This window comes from Anser cygnoides, chromosome 12 (genome assembly GCF_040182565.1).
Source record: "Anser cygnoides isolate HZ-2024a breed goose chromosome 12, Taihu_goose_T2T_genome, whole genome shotgun sequence".
In the NCBI taxonomy this organism is placed as follows: domain Eukaryota; kingdom Metazoa; phylum Chordata; class Aves; order Anseriformes; family Anatidae; genus Anser; species Anser cygnoides.
The window spans coordinates 14,392,392-14,409,966 of NC_089884.1; the positions used below are offsets into that span (position 1 = coordinate 14,392,392).

Below are 17,575 nucleotides of genomic sequence, written 5' to 3' on the forward strand. Positions count from 1 at the left end.
TGCATTTTTGTTTGCTCTTCTTCATATCTCTTCATAGCGATTATTTTGCAAATAAGAGAGAGGAATAGCCACACAGTTCATTGCAATACTTTCAGTTTTATTTTACTGTCATTTAGGCTTGATTGTCTTTCGATTCCATTATAAACATGTAGCATGAATAAGCTGGTGTCCAACTGTAATGCCCATAGTACTATACTTGTGTGAAGAAGTTTAGAATGTATGCCTTTTATTAATGAGATTTCTGTAAAAAGAAACTAAAATTCCATGTAAACTACTTCACATTTCAGCACTTAAAATTATACTTGTCTTACCTCCAAAAATTCCGTATTATTTCATGCACATCAAACACTTCAACACATTATCTAGGCCACAAAACCAATATATATATATAAGTTAGATCAGGTAATCTAGACTCAAAAATTGCTTCTCTGAATTCTTAACAGAAATGACTGAGAGAGAATAGCTTAATTTTATAACTTGTCAATATTTACAGCTTCAAAAAGAAAGGCTCTTACCTTGAGAAACAAGGCTCCCTTGGAAGCCAAGGAGTCCGTTCCTTTTCCATTGGGGTAACAGTGATAGGCAGCATCCATAACAGGATAGCGGCTGGCAAAAAGGAGACCACTGTTCACAAACTTAAAGCTACAGCAGGCATGGCAACTGTAGACCCCAACATCATAGACAATGTATTCAAAATAGTGATGAAGCTGCTCTTTCAATTTCTCTGCAGCTCTTTTGTCAAACACTTCCTGCAAACACAGAAAGTCCAAGTTGGCAGGGAAGAAAGCAGAGATCTCATGATCAAAGGTCTCATCCGTATGTTTCTTTTTCCGCACTGAAGTCTTCTTCATGACCGAAGCCTTGTAGAGGAGCTTGTTGTTAACAGTGCTTTGGTCCACTGTGCCGTCTCCAACACGAACCTTAACTAGTGACTCTCTTGAGGCCGAGTAGCTGTCTAAGCTCCCAGAATCTCCTTCCTTCTGTTTGTGGTTAGGTGTTTTTGAGATCTCTGCGTCACCTTCCAGCGAGTGCTCTGCAGGGCCACTAGCGTTAGCCTGCCCATTGACGGTATCTGTTTCTATGTCTGACATGTGGCCATTATCCTCTCCGTTTATGCGGACGATGCAGGTGTTTTCCTCTCCTTCATTTGGCTCTCCATTTCCACCCTTATCTTCTCTGCTATCCTCACTGTTGTTCGAGCCAGAGTTGTCTCCTTTATACTCCATTGATGTTGTCCTTTTGATGCCAACATTAACAGTACGATTAGTGCTATCTCCACCCTGGGGGGAAACCAAGCTGCTAAAACTTGCTGCACTGATGGACGTGTTGGTAGGAGAATCTATATATATTTTGATCTGTGGTCTGCTTGCCCCATTTCGGATCCTCCGGCCAATCTCCTTAGCCCTAGCCTGTGTATTGAAAACATTATTAAATCTTGCCAGAGAATCTGGCAGCAGGCAAACATTGGCACTGCCAAAGCAGAAGCTTTTCCCATTCCCTGCAGCCTTCCATTCAGTGAGCAGTGTGGCTCCATTGGCATGGCTCTTGTCTTCTAGTCTGGAGTAGATGTATGGCCTCCTGGCTGACTGGAGCGGGGACCACAACAAGAAGCCTATCAGAGCAAAAGGAAGAGAGGCTACCAACAGCGCCAAATAGATGGGAGTGGTAATAATGATGCAAAGTGCATGAAAATAGCACGGATCGTCTGCTCTTTGACGTTTTTCATAGGTGGTTGGAACAAAAGAGGCCACAAGCCTATCTGCAAACCAATAACATGGGAAAATTAGGCCCCAGGAAAAGGAATGCAGAACTGACAGAAAGCTGTTGGGAAATGGGGAAGTGTATAAAACCATTGCAACTTAATTATGACAACACTTCAGGGCCTACTACATGATGTCACTGTGTCAAGCATCCATAATAACACTGGTAGAGGGTTGGGGAAACAAGGTCCAGTCAGGAGTTTGTTTCTTCCAGTAAGAGTCAATAAGAAAACTGTAAGAGCACCATTTCACTGTGTTGTAGTAAAAAGAAAAGAAGGCCACTGTTTTTGTTTGGCTTTTTGGCATTTGTATTTGTCAAAGGATGTCATTGTTCACTGGAGGCTGCCATAACGAAACACTCCAGAGGCAAAGAGAAAATCTGTAAAAACAAAAGACACAAAACACATATAACAGTTACTAAAAGTTTGAAGCAGGTTTGCTCATGCTGATTTTGCCTTCATAATATTTCCCTGTTTTGTTTAATATTTTTGACAGTCTTTTACAGATCATGCATCTAGATCAACTCTAACTACAAGAGACTGGTATTTTGGCACATTAAATCAGAACATCAACCACTTAATGCACATGACAAATGTTGTCATGGAAGACATTTCTACTGCAAAGTTCAAGCCTTACATTCAGAAATATATGTTGGACAGTTTAATATTCATTTATTTATATTAGCTGCTTTCAAATCTTCACAAATGGCGTGAAGCAGCTATCTCTAGGCATCTAGCATTTTATCACTGAAGTTAAACTTACTTGAATTGCCAAGGCCATTAACAGAAGAAAAAAAAAACGATGCAATGAAGGTATAATGGCAAAGGCACCTCGTATTCAAGAGCAAAACCCATGCTTACTAAAAAATGGTTTGCTTTGCTGCACTTCAAAACAAAATGGGTTGACTTACATTAATAACAACACCCTTCTTATAGTTAAAAATGGCTTCAAATTTTTAATTTTCACTTTATTAAAAACAGTAAATCAAACTGCTTTGCTTTAATATTTAGGTATTTAATACTCATAATTTAATTCAAGTTGTAGATCAATTTCATTGCAACAGCCCACAAAAAAATCTTAAGAAGATTTCCTATAAAAGACTTCTTACATATTCTATAATTCTATATGGTGCATGCTTAAGCAAAATATGAAGTCATCATAGTTAATATTATTATTTATAAATTTCAATTTTCAGCTTTGAATAAAACAACACTAATTGAATATATAAAATAAATTTCCTCTGAAGACAGAGCATGTCTTTGAAAGGTTGTCTTACCAGTTGCGAAATTCACATCTGAAGAATTTATCAAATGCCATCATTAAAAAAGACACAAAATGGTAGAGACATGGTATGTACAGCTTACATATCTTTTTTAAGTCATTTAATCCTAACAGCTTATAGTAAGTTGAGGTTTTATCACAGGTTTTGATAATAGGAAATGTAAATGATTTTTTAATAAACACTCCTGTAAATCAGACTTTATCAGTCTTGACAGTGGTATCACCAATGAATGTGATATCACTCTCTTCGAACTGAAATTGTGATACTACCCAATAAGAAGAACAAGAAATGAAAAGAATGGAAATAAGTAAAGCAAAGCAATCAGGTCACTTATCAAGCACTCTGAAGAAGTATAAAAGAAAGTGAGAAGGTTAGAAAAGGAGTTTTACAATGAATTAATCTCTTCATCAGCAAAGCTATATAACTGATGAAGGCAGAATTCCCATTTATAATATTTCAAGTTTAAACCTAGAATGTAAATAATATTGAGCAATACTGAATAAAAAAATTCAAGAAGTTAGAGAGAGGATGTATATTGGACCATGCTTCAAAACTCTTCTTTAATTTTGACATCTTAGATAAAAATTACAGAAGAATATTTATTGGCATAAATTCAATTAGAATTTGGGACTCCTGGAAAGCCAAACTTAGGGAAATAGTAGGTTGATGCATATTTTAAATATTCTGCAGGGCACACACAGACAGGTGGACATTTCTATTTCTATTTAACAGCAAGTAAAACAATGATATGGAACACAGAAGAGAGTTCTACAAAGCAACAGTGCCTCAATATCAAAATAAAATGCAATTCTTCAGTTTTCTATCACCATTTAGATTTTTGCTTCTCCAAACCAAGCCCTTGCAACTGATTTACATTCCTCCTGGCAGCATGTTTTTAACTGTGGCACACATGCAATACCACACTGCCTACTCAGAGTATACTATACTGGTCAGAAGTGATAAATAAGGCATTAGAATACATAGCTTAGCTAGCTCTCTTTTTACCACACACATTCTTGTTTATTAATGATAAGAAAATTCTTTCTTCAACCTAAATTCCTGATCAGCAGGACTAAGTGTAGTCATAGCACATCAGATCTGCAGACATACATTTTTAGTAGGCACCTTGGATAAAAAGAGAATTTTATTAAAGAAACAGATGAGATAGCTCATAACAAAAATTAACTGGAGACAGGAATCAATCCTAAAATACAACGAGAAAAATCAGGTTGGGTGAGAACAAGATTATGAAAGCCTTTGAAAGTGAAACCAAGTAACTGGTACCCAAATACTACAGAGAAGCAAAATAACAGCTCACAGCCAATTGCAACTGCTAGCACTAGGGCAGTCAGCTATGTTTACTGCAATACATGGTCCTGTTTCTTTTTTTTTTTTTTTCCCCTGATGGTGCAATTTCCATGAAAATTGCAAAAGTTGAATTAAGGAAGATATTTTTTTCTTTTTAATTGTTAGCTTAGCAAAACTTTCACAATCTTATACATTATGTTTGAGTTTAAATAAATGAGTGACTAGTCAAGTGCCAAATAACAAACACTTGGCATTTACTACTTGCCAAAGGCATTTTGGGATGTTGATAATGGGGGGAAGCCTAGCAGATTTGTTTTCCTGAAGGATTTTTAGGACTCTTCAGTATGACTCGCTTAAAAGACACTCTGGCATCTATAAATCATATGTTAAAAGATAACTTTAACCCTGTCCAATTACGTTATTACTGTTAGACAAGAAAAACTGTGAAGAAGTTATTCTCTTCTTCTTGATGCTTAAAATGCTTTATAAAATCCACATTGATTTACATAATCACTCCACAGACTAGAAAGATTCTTCTTTACAGCAGTCCCAAGGATAAAGGGAACACTGTGGTTTAGGGTATGTGAAGTAAGGATGGACTGCAAACCTGGTACGTGATATTTCAACTTTCAGGCTAATGAACTTTATGGTAAAAAGTGACATTACACTCTGCAACCCCACTGCAATTTGACCTTTACTATTCTAAAATCACGTGCCAGAAGGAAATGCAGAAGTACAACAGATTCATAACAATTTGTCTAATTAGGTCTTCTACAGATAAATATTTTCTTAAGTGTATGATGACAGGGTGTTAAAGCTCCTACGAAGACATGATGCCAAGTGACAGTTTTGTAAATAGAGCAGTCAACACCTGTGCAGCGGTGTGGTGAAGTAGAGATCAAGCCCAGATAACTCATGCAGGTTCTGTTACGGACTGCAGTCTCAGTAAGTTACAAGATAAACAGCTGTCCAGCAACCCATAAAATGTTCAACTAAAATGGATTCACAAAAGCAATTATCCACATTATGGGAACATAGTAAATCTAAGGGACTCATGTTTCCTGCAGATAAAACATACTATCATATCTATTAGTTAAAAAGGAAGAAAAATGAATGTAATCAGAAATCCTTTCACTGGATAGAATCATGCAGCAAGTACCATAAAGCAAACTGGTTAAGAGTGAAGTTTCAAAAACATTTAGCAAGAATGTAATTACTTGTAAACAGTAAGGACTGAATGATGGCTCAAGACAGCATGGTGACTGCTACCCTTTCCGTGCCTTAAACAAGGACGGTACCTTTGAAAATCGTGGAAGAGTGGCTGTATGGTTTTGACCAGGTGCCAGCTCCATTCACTGCTGGCCCAGTTGAAGTGGGGAGGCAATAGGGAGCTGAGTGCACAGATGCATTCCATCGATTTTCTTCTCTGAATTCTAGTAGTATTCTCACAACTAATGGTACAGAACTATAAAAACTCTGGCACCACAGCAAATTTTAAAACATGATAGTTGGAGAAAAGGAAGGAGGGAATCGTGATCGGATGTCTTTTCATTTTTACATATTGCAGACAGAAGACATCGGCACATCAGGGCCCTAATTAAAAAACACTCTGCTTGGAAGTAAAATAGTATTCTAATTTGTTAATTTTATAGATGAAGGAAATCGCACAATTTGCCAAAGCTGTGTTACAGACTTACTGGCACACACGAACAGGAACTTAGTTTCCTACTCGTCTCTTAGCTGCAAAACCATATGTGTGCTAGTGCCCCAAAGCAACCCAAAAAGAGACAAGAAAGAGGCATAAGAGACACATTTTTCATTTCTGCAAGATCTTAAAGGCTGGGGGGAAGGCATCACGCGAGTCAGCTGCAACTTGGAAAACATGACGTCAGTAACATCTCTCCTAATGCAATGGTTTAGATGGAGCCCAGAGCTAAAGTGCCTAATTCCTTGTGATGATGGGTATTACTTGGTAATCCAATGCTTTATTCATAGGGGCTTGAGAGATTAAGGGAGAATTTAAGATACTGCAATGAAACAGATATTTTTATATGCTACAAAGAGGTAAAAAGCAGTCTTGCTTCGTTGTTTTTATTATTTTCTAAGTGTTTGAAGGCTAAAAAAAGACTTCATTTAATTATTTTTTTTTATGATGCCAATATAGAACATTTCAACTTTATTGATAAAGACAACAGGTGGAAAGGTTTCAAAGATTTTTATGATTATAATTATGCCCAGAAGTGCACTAGAGACATCGTAGATCAAGAGATGTTCCTAGCTCCAACGTAGCTTACAAACTAGATAAAGGACAATACAAGTCGTCAAATGATAGAGAACGAGAAGAAAAACAAAGGCTGCAATAATGAGGTTATGCGGACAGTCTAGAAATGGGCAGAAAGTTTTTAACTTCCTTTTTCTTAGAAAATTAACACTTTCAAATTCAGACAATTCAAATTTCTTCAAATTTGCTATTAATATCTCAAATAGTTTTAAAATACATGTGAATCACTGCAAGAACATAGGTTTAAAAAGATTAAATGGCTGAACTGTAACTGATTTAGAAAGTTGCTCTGTGGGTGCTGTTTTTATTCATGAAAAGTTTACATAAATTCATTAAAACTTGTTTTTCTGGAATCCTGACAATTGCTTGATCTTCAGTGAAAGCTGTACCAATACATTTCTAAAATTGGATTCTAGAAAAAGAGATTGTTTAGAACGTGTTAACTTTTTTTTTTTTTTTAGTTTTACTTCATTATTGTCAATTGGTTGTTATTTGAAGTAGAGAAATATAGCTTACAACAATGCTACCGCTACACCACGCAAAATTGCAAAATTCAGTGTTTGACAGTGAGAATAGGCAAGATAAAGACCTGTGCCTGTTTGCTTTTCCACGTCTCTTCAGCATCACAGCAAACACAGGTCATAGGGAAGTCAAAATCAAAACTCCCACACAGCTTGGAGGAAACAGACCAAAATAGAGAACTGAGTGATCCCCACTCAGGCTCTTGTCGTTCCTTACTAGACCCACCACAGCCTCATCTCTGCTTTCCTCCATGGTCTTGTCTGCTTTTGCTCTCCCCAGACTTCATAAATTCTCTCTCTCTTCATTTACATTCTCTTTCTAATTATTATGCATGCTTTTACATGGGGTCTAGTTTAACGACTAACTTCCTTTCTGGGAAAAAAAAAAAAAAAGGGCAAAATACACGTGAATTGTTGTCCGTGCTTGATTGCATAACTGTAATTAGAGATGCAGCTATCTCAAGGTGCTAATGGCTCTAATGGAGATGCTTTCTTTTTCCCTTGTGGTCACTTCACAGCCTGATGTTTTAACTAAAATCCTGTTGATTTAACAGGATTTTAACTGATTTTAACTAAAGTCCTCGCTTTCTGATGCAGTTCGAGATGTACATTAAAGGGAATTTTAGCAGCACTTACTGGCTCACCTTAACTTCCACTTAAATCAATGTAATGTTACAGCTTATGAAACTCTTAGTAAAAACTTAGAGAAAATGTGCATTTGCTTTGACATGAGAATCTGAACTCGGTCCACTGCTGATGCTGATGAATAAAGCAGTATCCATTCAACCCAAGGATTTGTCAGAAGGAGAAGGGAAGAAGGTATTTTAGCAGGCTTGCCATTGCAACGTTGATTTACTAGTTTTTGCCTAAACTGTCTTCCTTCTTTCTAAAGAAGGTAATCAAACATTTCCTGGCTACTCTGCACCTTGTCTCTTTTGTGTCTAAAAGCTGCCATCAGGCAAAAAGCCACTACAAACAAAGTGTCTAGCTTAATTGAAATAACCTGTAAAAAATGAAGTATTAAAAAGTGTGAATTTACATGTCTCATTGAATGCCAGCAGTGTCCGCAGTTAAGTATGTGTTTGCAAGAAAAAGAAACCAACAATCCCCAGCAGTTCACAGAACCTGCTAAAGCCTCTGGCATACTTAGTAACGAGCAGGGTACGATGCAAACTCTGTTCAAAAAAAAAAAAAAAAAAAAAAGTACCAAATACTGGGTCTGTGTTTTCAAATGGAACTTTTGGAACATTTACTGAAATTCAGTGAAAGACGTCGAAGCTGTGTATTTGAGCATCTAAGGAGCTGTTAATCACAGCCTTAGTAGTTTAAGGGACCCGAAAAAGGCTTGGGAAGCCAACTGACTTCTCAGAGCAAATCAGCTCTTGTGTAGCAGCCTACCTGATGGGCTGAACCAGCAGCAACAGAAGTAGCTCTTGTCAACTGTTACCTGCATACAACCAGTGGGAGAAAATAATCCTGCTCATTTGACAGAAGACTGACTGTGGCTGGCCACCTGCTCAGAGACCTCAGCAGAGAAACCAAGTTTCATACTGGGATGGTGTCCTGTGTACTGTCAGCCCAAACGGGAGTTTCTCTACCGCCGAGCTGAAAATCTGCTTGCGATCAGACTGTAAAACTTGCTCTGTAGTGCAGCATGGCAACACATTCTCATCTCCAAAAGCAAGTCATCTCAGTGTGGTAGTCCCAGATCACATTGCCAGGCCAAAAAGCATACCCACACACCTTCTGCTACCTAAATTAAATGGGATTAGGTTTTATACTTAAAATAGAAAGTCAACTACATCAGTGTATGGGAACACATTACATATCTAAACAAATATAGCTGATTAAGAAACATTACATTTTTGTCCCTTTTTTAATTCAAAATGGGTAGAAAACTGGAGCTGAATTGGATATTGTAGAAGACAACCAGGATTTATATTCCTGAGAGCATCCTGGATTCCCACCTACCCCATTAGATGTTACTTGCTTAAAACTTACTTTTGGAGTCATAAATGCAGACAGGACACATCGTATCTTATGAGCATATAAGAAGTGTTTGTTTTTTTGTTTTTTTTTTTTTTTTCTTTATGTGGATAAACTGCAATCCCAACAATGAACAGACAATCAGGGTATCTACACAAAGCTATACACCAGCTTTACTAACGAATCCCAGCAGGCCTGACCCAAAGCCAGAAAACCTCAGCAATCCAATTCCAAATTCTAAGTCACACCTCCAAACCTTTGTGCATTCTGTTACTTGAAGGTGGGTGCACCAATACCAGACTGAGCACAGGCTGACTCGTGAGGTGCTATGTGGGAACTTTGTCATAGGGCACTCAGTTCTGCTTCACCGAAGGCGTAAAGATTCTTCTTAAAATCTGGACTGCAGAAAATTTTGACAGTTATTTTGGTTTCAGTGGAAGTGGAAGCAGACACACCTTTTATGCAGCATTTTAGAAGGGCCAATGCCACCAACAGACCCAGTTGCCTAAGGCAGTAATTAGTGCCAGCTGCAACCAGCAAGGACATTACTTTGAAATGCAAATTTAAGTGTGTCATTTGAGTAACTCGGGACTTCACACACACACAAAATCATAACCAGCAAAACCGCCTCTTTTCATATAGGAGACAAACACCTGTTTCCAAATTACCAATTCGTATTTATGGCTTTAGGAGCCAGTAAGAAGTAGAATCAACACCATATCCACTGATGGTTGAAAAATAACAGTGAACACTTCCTACGGCTTGAAGTTTTCCGGAAAGCCTTGTTATCAGGCAAGAATTAGACAAATAAATTCATCTGACCACTTGGTGATCTCACTCAGTACCTGGAAAGCTAAACACTCTCTATTTTGAGCCCTTATTTGGTGTACTTTGGTAGTGAGACAACTGCAGCATACAAATGCATGAATCTGTGACACTAAGCTCTGTTTATACAATAGAAATGGAATGGGCTCTATTTACAAAATCACCTTTTGGTGTGCTTTAGCCTCGTATTTTATAGGAGCTGGCATAATTCAATAATGGCTAAATAAATCTGATCTTTGTAGATGGTTTGTTTAACAAATCTTAGTGAGATGAAACAATATTAGCTTTGGCTGCCCAAAAAAAAATTGGAGATAAAATTTTTCCTACTCATCTTTCACCATCTAAAACCTACAGAGGCCTAACTACAGCGGTGTCTAGTGTGCATAAATTGTCAGGGGTTATGTGCTGCCTCTAAAATGAAAAGCTGTTCTTTCTCAAGCAGCACTTTAAGCCTTCAGGCTTCTGGTTAGTCCAGTATGGCTCATCAGATAGAATTATAAAGTAATCAATTTTCCCCCGAGTGCATATTTTTATACTGTCGAAGTTGTTCTTACCAGCTGGCAAAGAAAAGTTACTTTAGCCTACAGTAAGTCCAACACAAATCCATGCTAATAAGTATCTGTTCTAAAAAAAGCTCACTTAGAATTCTCTGAATAGTTTATAAAGGAAATTAAAATACAATACAACTAAATTAAAACACAGACATCCCTATGAAGAAAAATTAAAGTCTCTTTGTTCATGTTCTACATATGGAAAATTGAAAAAACAGAGTATTTGTATCTTAAGCAAATTTTCACAGAAAGCCTGAGATTAGACTCCTTAACTAATGCTTTCCTGCTTTACTGACAAAGTCGCATTTCCTCAGGATTCACAGAGATCTAATTGTATGGTGGATAGTCATAAAAGAATCAGCATCAGTCAAAACTCAACAAATACTGAGTTGTCCTCCAAAAACCTGTTACTGTATCAGCCTTTCTGACAAAATGGAAGAATACTGCACAAGAATTCCAACTCAAGGGTTTTCTAAGCTTAAATAGTTTTGAGATACATAACAAAAAGCACCAACCATTCTCAAGCAATTAAATATAAATGTTAAATATAAATCTATTAAAATTCTGTTTCCAAACAAATTTAAAAGATAAAATGGACTCTACACCTGACTTTTTGAATATGGTCCAAATTCCAGCAAAAATATTTTTACTTATCTGTAAATCTACTTCACTGTAATATACTGTTAGACTGAGGTGCGCCAATCCTCTCATACTTTCATTTCATGTTACAGAGTAAGAAATCAAGATTGTTAGCAATTCATGATTGCTTTAAAATATCCCATCCAATAAGCTTGTACTTTGTCTAAGAGAACACATTCATTTCTTGTTGCCTTTACATGAAACACGGATAAATTTTGCTCAGATATTCCAAAGCTATTCATCTCTCAAGTTCTTATGAATAAAATATTTAAATCCACAAGATCTATTTGGTGATTTGTGTTAAAGCCATTCCTAAGCAGAGAGAGGATTTTTCACAAGTTTATTGGAGGAAGCTTCACTCCCTGTTATAGCTACAAAACACATCACGGAATAGTAGCACAGAGCTGGTTCAACTGTTCCCTGCCTACAGCAGAGTAATATGCCACTGTGCGTCACACTGGGTACTTCGGGAAGAGCAGGAAGTTGTACCTAGGTAGGACGCATGCCAAGAATCCACTTAGTGTCCACCTAGATAACTCTGCTTCTACACATTTGTAGAGACACTCCGCAGCAATTTTTAAATGTTATTTGTCATCACAATAGTATTTTTTGAGAAAAAAAAAATAATAATATTCTAGGCTCACAAGAAGGCAAAACAGAAGGACTCCGGTATGTTTCCCACTCAGCCTAAAACTTATTTGCTTTTTATTAAGCATTGGGTTATACAGGAGAGGCTGATCCTTCCTCTTTGCCTTCTGAGACATCCTGACAAATTGGGAAACACGCTCAGCACGTCCTGGACACCTTACTGGTACAGCACAGGAAGCCGTGTTCAGTCACAAAGCAGCCTTTAAAGTCTCCTAATGCTGACTGACAAGAAGTGGGCTCCTGGCACTCTCCACTGAATTGTCTAAAACTCTCCCGTATTTTCTGCTGGCAGAACACATACCAGCTCATGCCAGCATGCTTCCAACCTTCCAGGGTCCATGTTTCTGAGATCCCTACTCGCATGCTTCAATGTGCTTTTGTGCACTGGTTGGTGAGGATTTGGTAGAACAAATTGCAAGTAACATTTAAGGGGGTGGGGATCTTATTTTGGAGCAAAAATATTTTAAGAATAAAGGGAAAATAATTTTTGGAGCATAGGCAAAATGATGCTTAATCCATACCACACCCTAAAACATCAAAATTGTGTTGTTGTTACTCAAACAGGTCCATGTTTACACGTTTAGAATAGAAACAAGAATCTGTACTACGTATGAAATGTCCTATCACTTCTACCTCTAACTGGAGATTAGCATAAAAGAGTTAAAAACACAAACAAAACAAACAAACCATAAGATTTTACAAGCAAAGAGTAATGATCTAGTGAGACTGAACAGGTACTCTATTTGTTTATACATATCTGCATACAAAGCTTACATTACTTTCTATGGACTTTTACATTTTCTTGAAAAATAGGCTGTTTATGTTTTTTTCTGTTATTAAATGCAGTTGTAAAGACCAGGACAACCTACAGATATTTCATTTTACACCTCCCACTGCCATTTTTTTAAATTACTCTTGCAACGATGAAATCAACAATTTTTCTCCACCCAGAACAAGCAGGAGGGACAGGGTGCTTTATTTACATATTTGAGAGGAATCCCTGCAGTGTTCTTATATGATCACCAGCAGACGATGTGCACTAGATGCCTCTCTCAGCCATCAGCAGAAGAAAAAAAATTTAAATATTTAATAGGCTTTCTGAAATTTCTACTGAGTCAAACTATCACAAGGACTTTCATTGTTCCTGAAAATAAAATGTTTAATTGAAATAGCTGTTACTTAATAAATCGCCAGAGGCTGTGTGCACAAATGCACAATATTTCCAGTTTGTACATGTAATAAAACTTTTGAGAATCAGAAGTCTTGACTGCTAAGTAGGCCTGGGCCTATCGTCCTATAAACAACTTGAGCTCAGTAGTCCATTTCAGATGCAAAGCAAGCATCCTAGATCCTCCCTCCTGCCTTCACTCAGACAGGTGGGCGTTACTGTTCTCACTGCTTAGCAAGAGGGCAAGACACCACAAATAAATGCTGCTGTTCGGGGCCGGGGCGAGGGGCAGGGGGGATGGTTAACAAACAAACAACCTGAGTGTGTTAAAATTTGGTCAAAATATTTTTGTCCTCACCAGGTCTCTGAGGCATATTCAGAATGCAAGCAACTCATTTTAGCTTCCGAAAATTTGCTGTTAGCAGCCTCTATACAGCCAGCTCTACCACTGCAAGTTAAATGGAGTTTTGGTTTTATAAGACTTGCATCAATATATTTGTCAAGTTTGTTCCACTTCCCGGACCAACTGCGCAGTGTGTTATTTTTGAAGAGCACCCTCAGACATGTGCAATTCCTATATAAATTATTATGGTTATAATAGTGCAAAGTACATCATTTGAGGTCCTGCACCTGGGGAGGAATAACCCCAAGCACCAGTACAGGCAGGGGGCTGGAAAGCAGCTGTGTGGGGAAGGACCTGGGGGCCCTGATGCACAAGTTGACCGTGAGGCAGCATAGTGCCCTTGTGGCTGAGAAGGCCAATGGGATCCTGGGGTACATCATCAAGAGCACTGCCAGCAGGCTGAGGGAGGCGTCTGAACATGAGGAAAAACTTCTCTACCATGAGGGTGACAGAGCACTGGAACAGGTTGGCCAGAGAGGTTGTGGAGTCTCCTTCGCTAGAGGCATTCAAAATCTGTCTGGACACAATCCTGGGTAATGTGCTCTAGGGGATCCTGCTTGAGCAGGGACACTGGACTAGATGATCTCCAGAGGTCCCTTACAACCTCAACCGTTCTGTCATTTGCACAGCACAATCTCTGTAAAAATGGATGCCTACAGCTGAAAAGAATTTTGCTACATCTTCCAAACTGATGTGGAGTTTGAAAGTCTTGTCCTGCCATTAAATAAACTCAATTTTGAGCTGTGATTCACTTCAGGATCCAGTATTTTAAGATGCATTTTGTAGAAATACATTCCTAAAAATTTCAGTTGTCTTCCCTAGAAAAGCAGGCTTTTGTATGTTGAATGCTGTTATCTTGGAAGTGAAGCTCTTCAGCACTGAAATGAGATTCATAATCTAGCCTTAGTTTGTATTATCTCCTGCATGCAACAGGATGCTGCCAAAGAAAAAAAGTGGAAGTCCCGGGGTGCTACATTTATGATACTTTGCACCTCCTTGGCTCTGAGCTACCTCATCACCACTACGGACCTGAATTGTCCCATACTGATTGATATCTGACTGTTAGGAATGGTACAGCTTCAATGACCAAACAGCAATTGTCATAACTTGAAAGACAAAGTGATCTTTATTAGCTATGAGTTGCATTTCCACCTCTGCAAACTGCCCCTTGCCTATGCTACCTTCTGCAGGACATACGCTTACTCGAGTACCGCTGGTAGAGATGCCATGTATTTGTTGGCCATGCGTTGTAAGCCTATGTTGCCTTTAATATGGCTACCCCCCGAGATAAATTTGCATTAGTGGAGGGAAGAAAAACAAAAAGCATACTGGGGAAGTATCAGAACCCTGTTAGAAAGAATAATATTATTTATAAAATTCTGATTATTATGCATCCTGAATTTTATAAGATTTGAAGTGATGTAGAGGGAACATACTGTTAGTGTCTTACATAATTCATCCTGATAACTTAAATAGTTTCTTTAAACAGCATCCCCTGGATACCAGCTTTTGAAGTTTTATGAGGTATACATAAAGAGGGTAATAATTATAATGGGGGTGTAATGAGCTTCACTATCAACAGGAGTCAAAGTACAGTAGATTTTTATCTCAGGTAATTATTGCTATGTGCAGTAAATGCACCAGCAAAACCGGTGAAAGTCAGGATTACTCTAGAAAAGGAAATTCACAAAAGAGAACTTTCATTTTTATTCTCAATTTATTATATGAATCAGACAGGTGTTAGACTGATAAATCAGGAGTTGAGAGACTAAAGCCTCATATATTGACACAGAGCTATACAGCAGAGCACAGGAAGCAGAACTTCAAATTCCAGTGTGCCTTGGTTACAGATAACAAGGAACCACTTGTGTCTATGGAATTGTGTGTCAAACTCTCCACACTAAAAGGAGAACTTATTGTAATGTGATTAGAGAAATAACTACCTTAGCTATGAATAGCAGACTGCTGTCACAGAGATACCAATGGACCAGCATAATCCATGAGCTACACAGTTACCCTGACGTGGATGACCTTTTCCTAGGGAAGAGAAGGCATTTACCTACAAGCCGTGTTCATTCACTCTTAAGCCCTACGGCCAAAACCACCAGGAAATTCCTGATGCCTTACGGACAAATCAACCAGGAAGTACGCTGATGCATTCTGTACTAAGTGTTGTCAGATGGGTCAGGGCCGAGACCACTGAACTCGCACAGGGTACCTGTTGAAAGCAGGTACCAGCTGGTTACACTCTTCATCCTCATTAAAAGGATTATTAATGTGCTTCAATGGGAAGAACTACAGGGGAAAAGCCATAAGGCTGGTATACGGAAGATTAACACATTGCATCCTCCCAAAGACAAGAAACACTTGTACTGAAAAAAAAAGTCTTTGTGCTGTTTTTGTTATTGTTTTATATTGTTTTTCTTAATGACAATGTTTTTCTTTGTATCTTAGACTGTCTTATGCATTCAAACAAGTCATTTTGTGGCTGAGATAATACCAAAATTGCTATGATGTTATCCTGAATTAACTGATGATTGTGACTGATTCCAGCAAGACAGAGAGGCCCAAGTGGCAAGCAGCAAAGCACACAAGCCTGGGGTGCTCCACCCTTCTGGAATTACAACCCAACTTCCTGCATTAAGAGAAATGTGAACATTCACATTCCTACGGACCTCAGCATTAAGACCTACGTGAACAACTCACATAGGTCAGTTTTGACCTCCTGCCAAACCTAGTAAAGCTATCGTTGGTAAACCACAAACCTGTCAAGGTTCTTCAACAGACTTCTTGGCATATTAATTATGCCATCATTATACCACATTTTTAAATGTATAACTGATGCATATATCAATGAATTACAAAGAATTGTTAGAAGGAAGGTATGAATACAAGCTAGGTTAATTCAAAGCAAATTTGTCTAAATTCCAAAGCCACCTCTCCAGTACAAAAGATCATCTTTGAAGTCAAGTTAGATATTTAAATGCAGGTCTACTGATTTTTTTTTCCTACAACACAGGATTTTCTGTGCTGCAGCATTATCTAAAAACAAACAGAACAACAACAAACAAAAGCACTATTCCTATGTTTGTGAGTATTTCTCAGATGCCAAACAGGTAATTTTCTTTATCACATTCTTCCCTCTTCAGTTGCAAGAACTCTGACAAACAAGTTTTGGGGAAATAACTGCTTTTATTATCAACATTGATTTCTAAAGGCAAATGTGTATCGGCTGTTCACTATGTCTTAAGCCTCTGGTAAGCTATTTAGGTTCACCAGCTACATTTAGGCTACCTGCTGTAGTTTTGTAACACACACATTTTCAATGTTACACTTATACAACAAGTGCACACTGGAAACTATTAAATATTTGTTTTAACCTGGGATCCCAGTCTTTAAGTCCTTCAGTCAGCCCACCTACACTAGCGCACAGTTACGAATGCACACAATTACTTGAAGCAAATAATTCAGCCAGGTCTAAACCTTCTTCAAACTGTAGCTGTGTCTTTTTAAGCATGCCATTCCAAGCACTTACTTTCCAGTCAGTGTCTCGGACGTAATTCACACACTTGTGGCAAGAGCCGTGTGACAAAGTAAAACTGAAGTAAAACTTGACTTGGTAGAGGAAAAAAGATGAGGAACCTGAAACAGCACAGCCTCTGATTGTCTTATAGGACAGAGTTCAGCCCAAAATGTTTCTCTAATGTGTTGCTGCCAGTGGAATATTTGGAAAGCTGAAATATAACAGGTGGCTTGCTGGGCTTTCTAGGGGAAAGCTAAACAAAACAAAAACAAATTTCTGACCTTCTACCCATGTGAGAATCTAAGCAACTCTCCACTAGGGCTCAGAATGATACCTTCTTTTGTAATCTTGGGATAGATTATCATCTAGAAACATACTTCATCAGTACCAGTGCTATATTTTAAAATACATGTCAGAGTCAAGGACTTGAATAATGCTGAAAGCAAAACGCTCACTTTCCCTTTCATTACCAAACACAAAAGGTGTCACTACCTGCACACTATGTTAATACCACAGCAGCTGAATGCCAGCTTCTGTCACCGGGACACAAGGGACCTGGACACAGGTGTCAGATGCCACGAACTCCTCCAAGGGAGATCTCCTATTACTGACCTTTTTTTCCTTAATTTGATCACTTTTCAAAACAAACAAACAAAACCAAACAACAACAGAAACAAACG

The 17,575-nt window shown here is 38.1% G+C and overlaps 1 protein-coding gene across 7 annotated transcripts in view; it reads right to left on the minus strand.

Annotated features, from left to right (window-relative positions):
- Positions 1-17,575, minus strand: part of SMPD3 (sphingomyelin phosphodiesterase 3) — a 119,769-nt gene that overhangs the window by 34,811 nt on the left and 67,383 nt on the right. For all 7 annotated transcript variants that reach the window (XM_013192386.3, XM_067004678.1, XM_067004679.1 and 4 more), the window contains one exon: positions 516-2,139. In XM_013192386.3, the coding sequence (XP_013047840.1) occupies positions 516-1,853 (1,338 nt within the window). In that variant the 5' untranslated portion in view covers positions 1,854-2,139. The remainder of the gene's footprint in view (positions 1-515; positions 2,140-17,575) is intronic.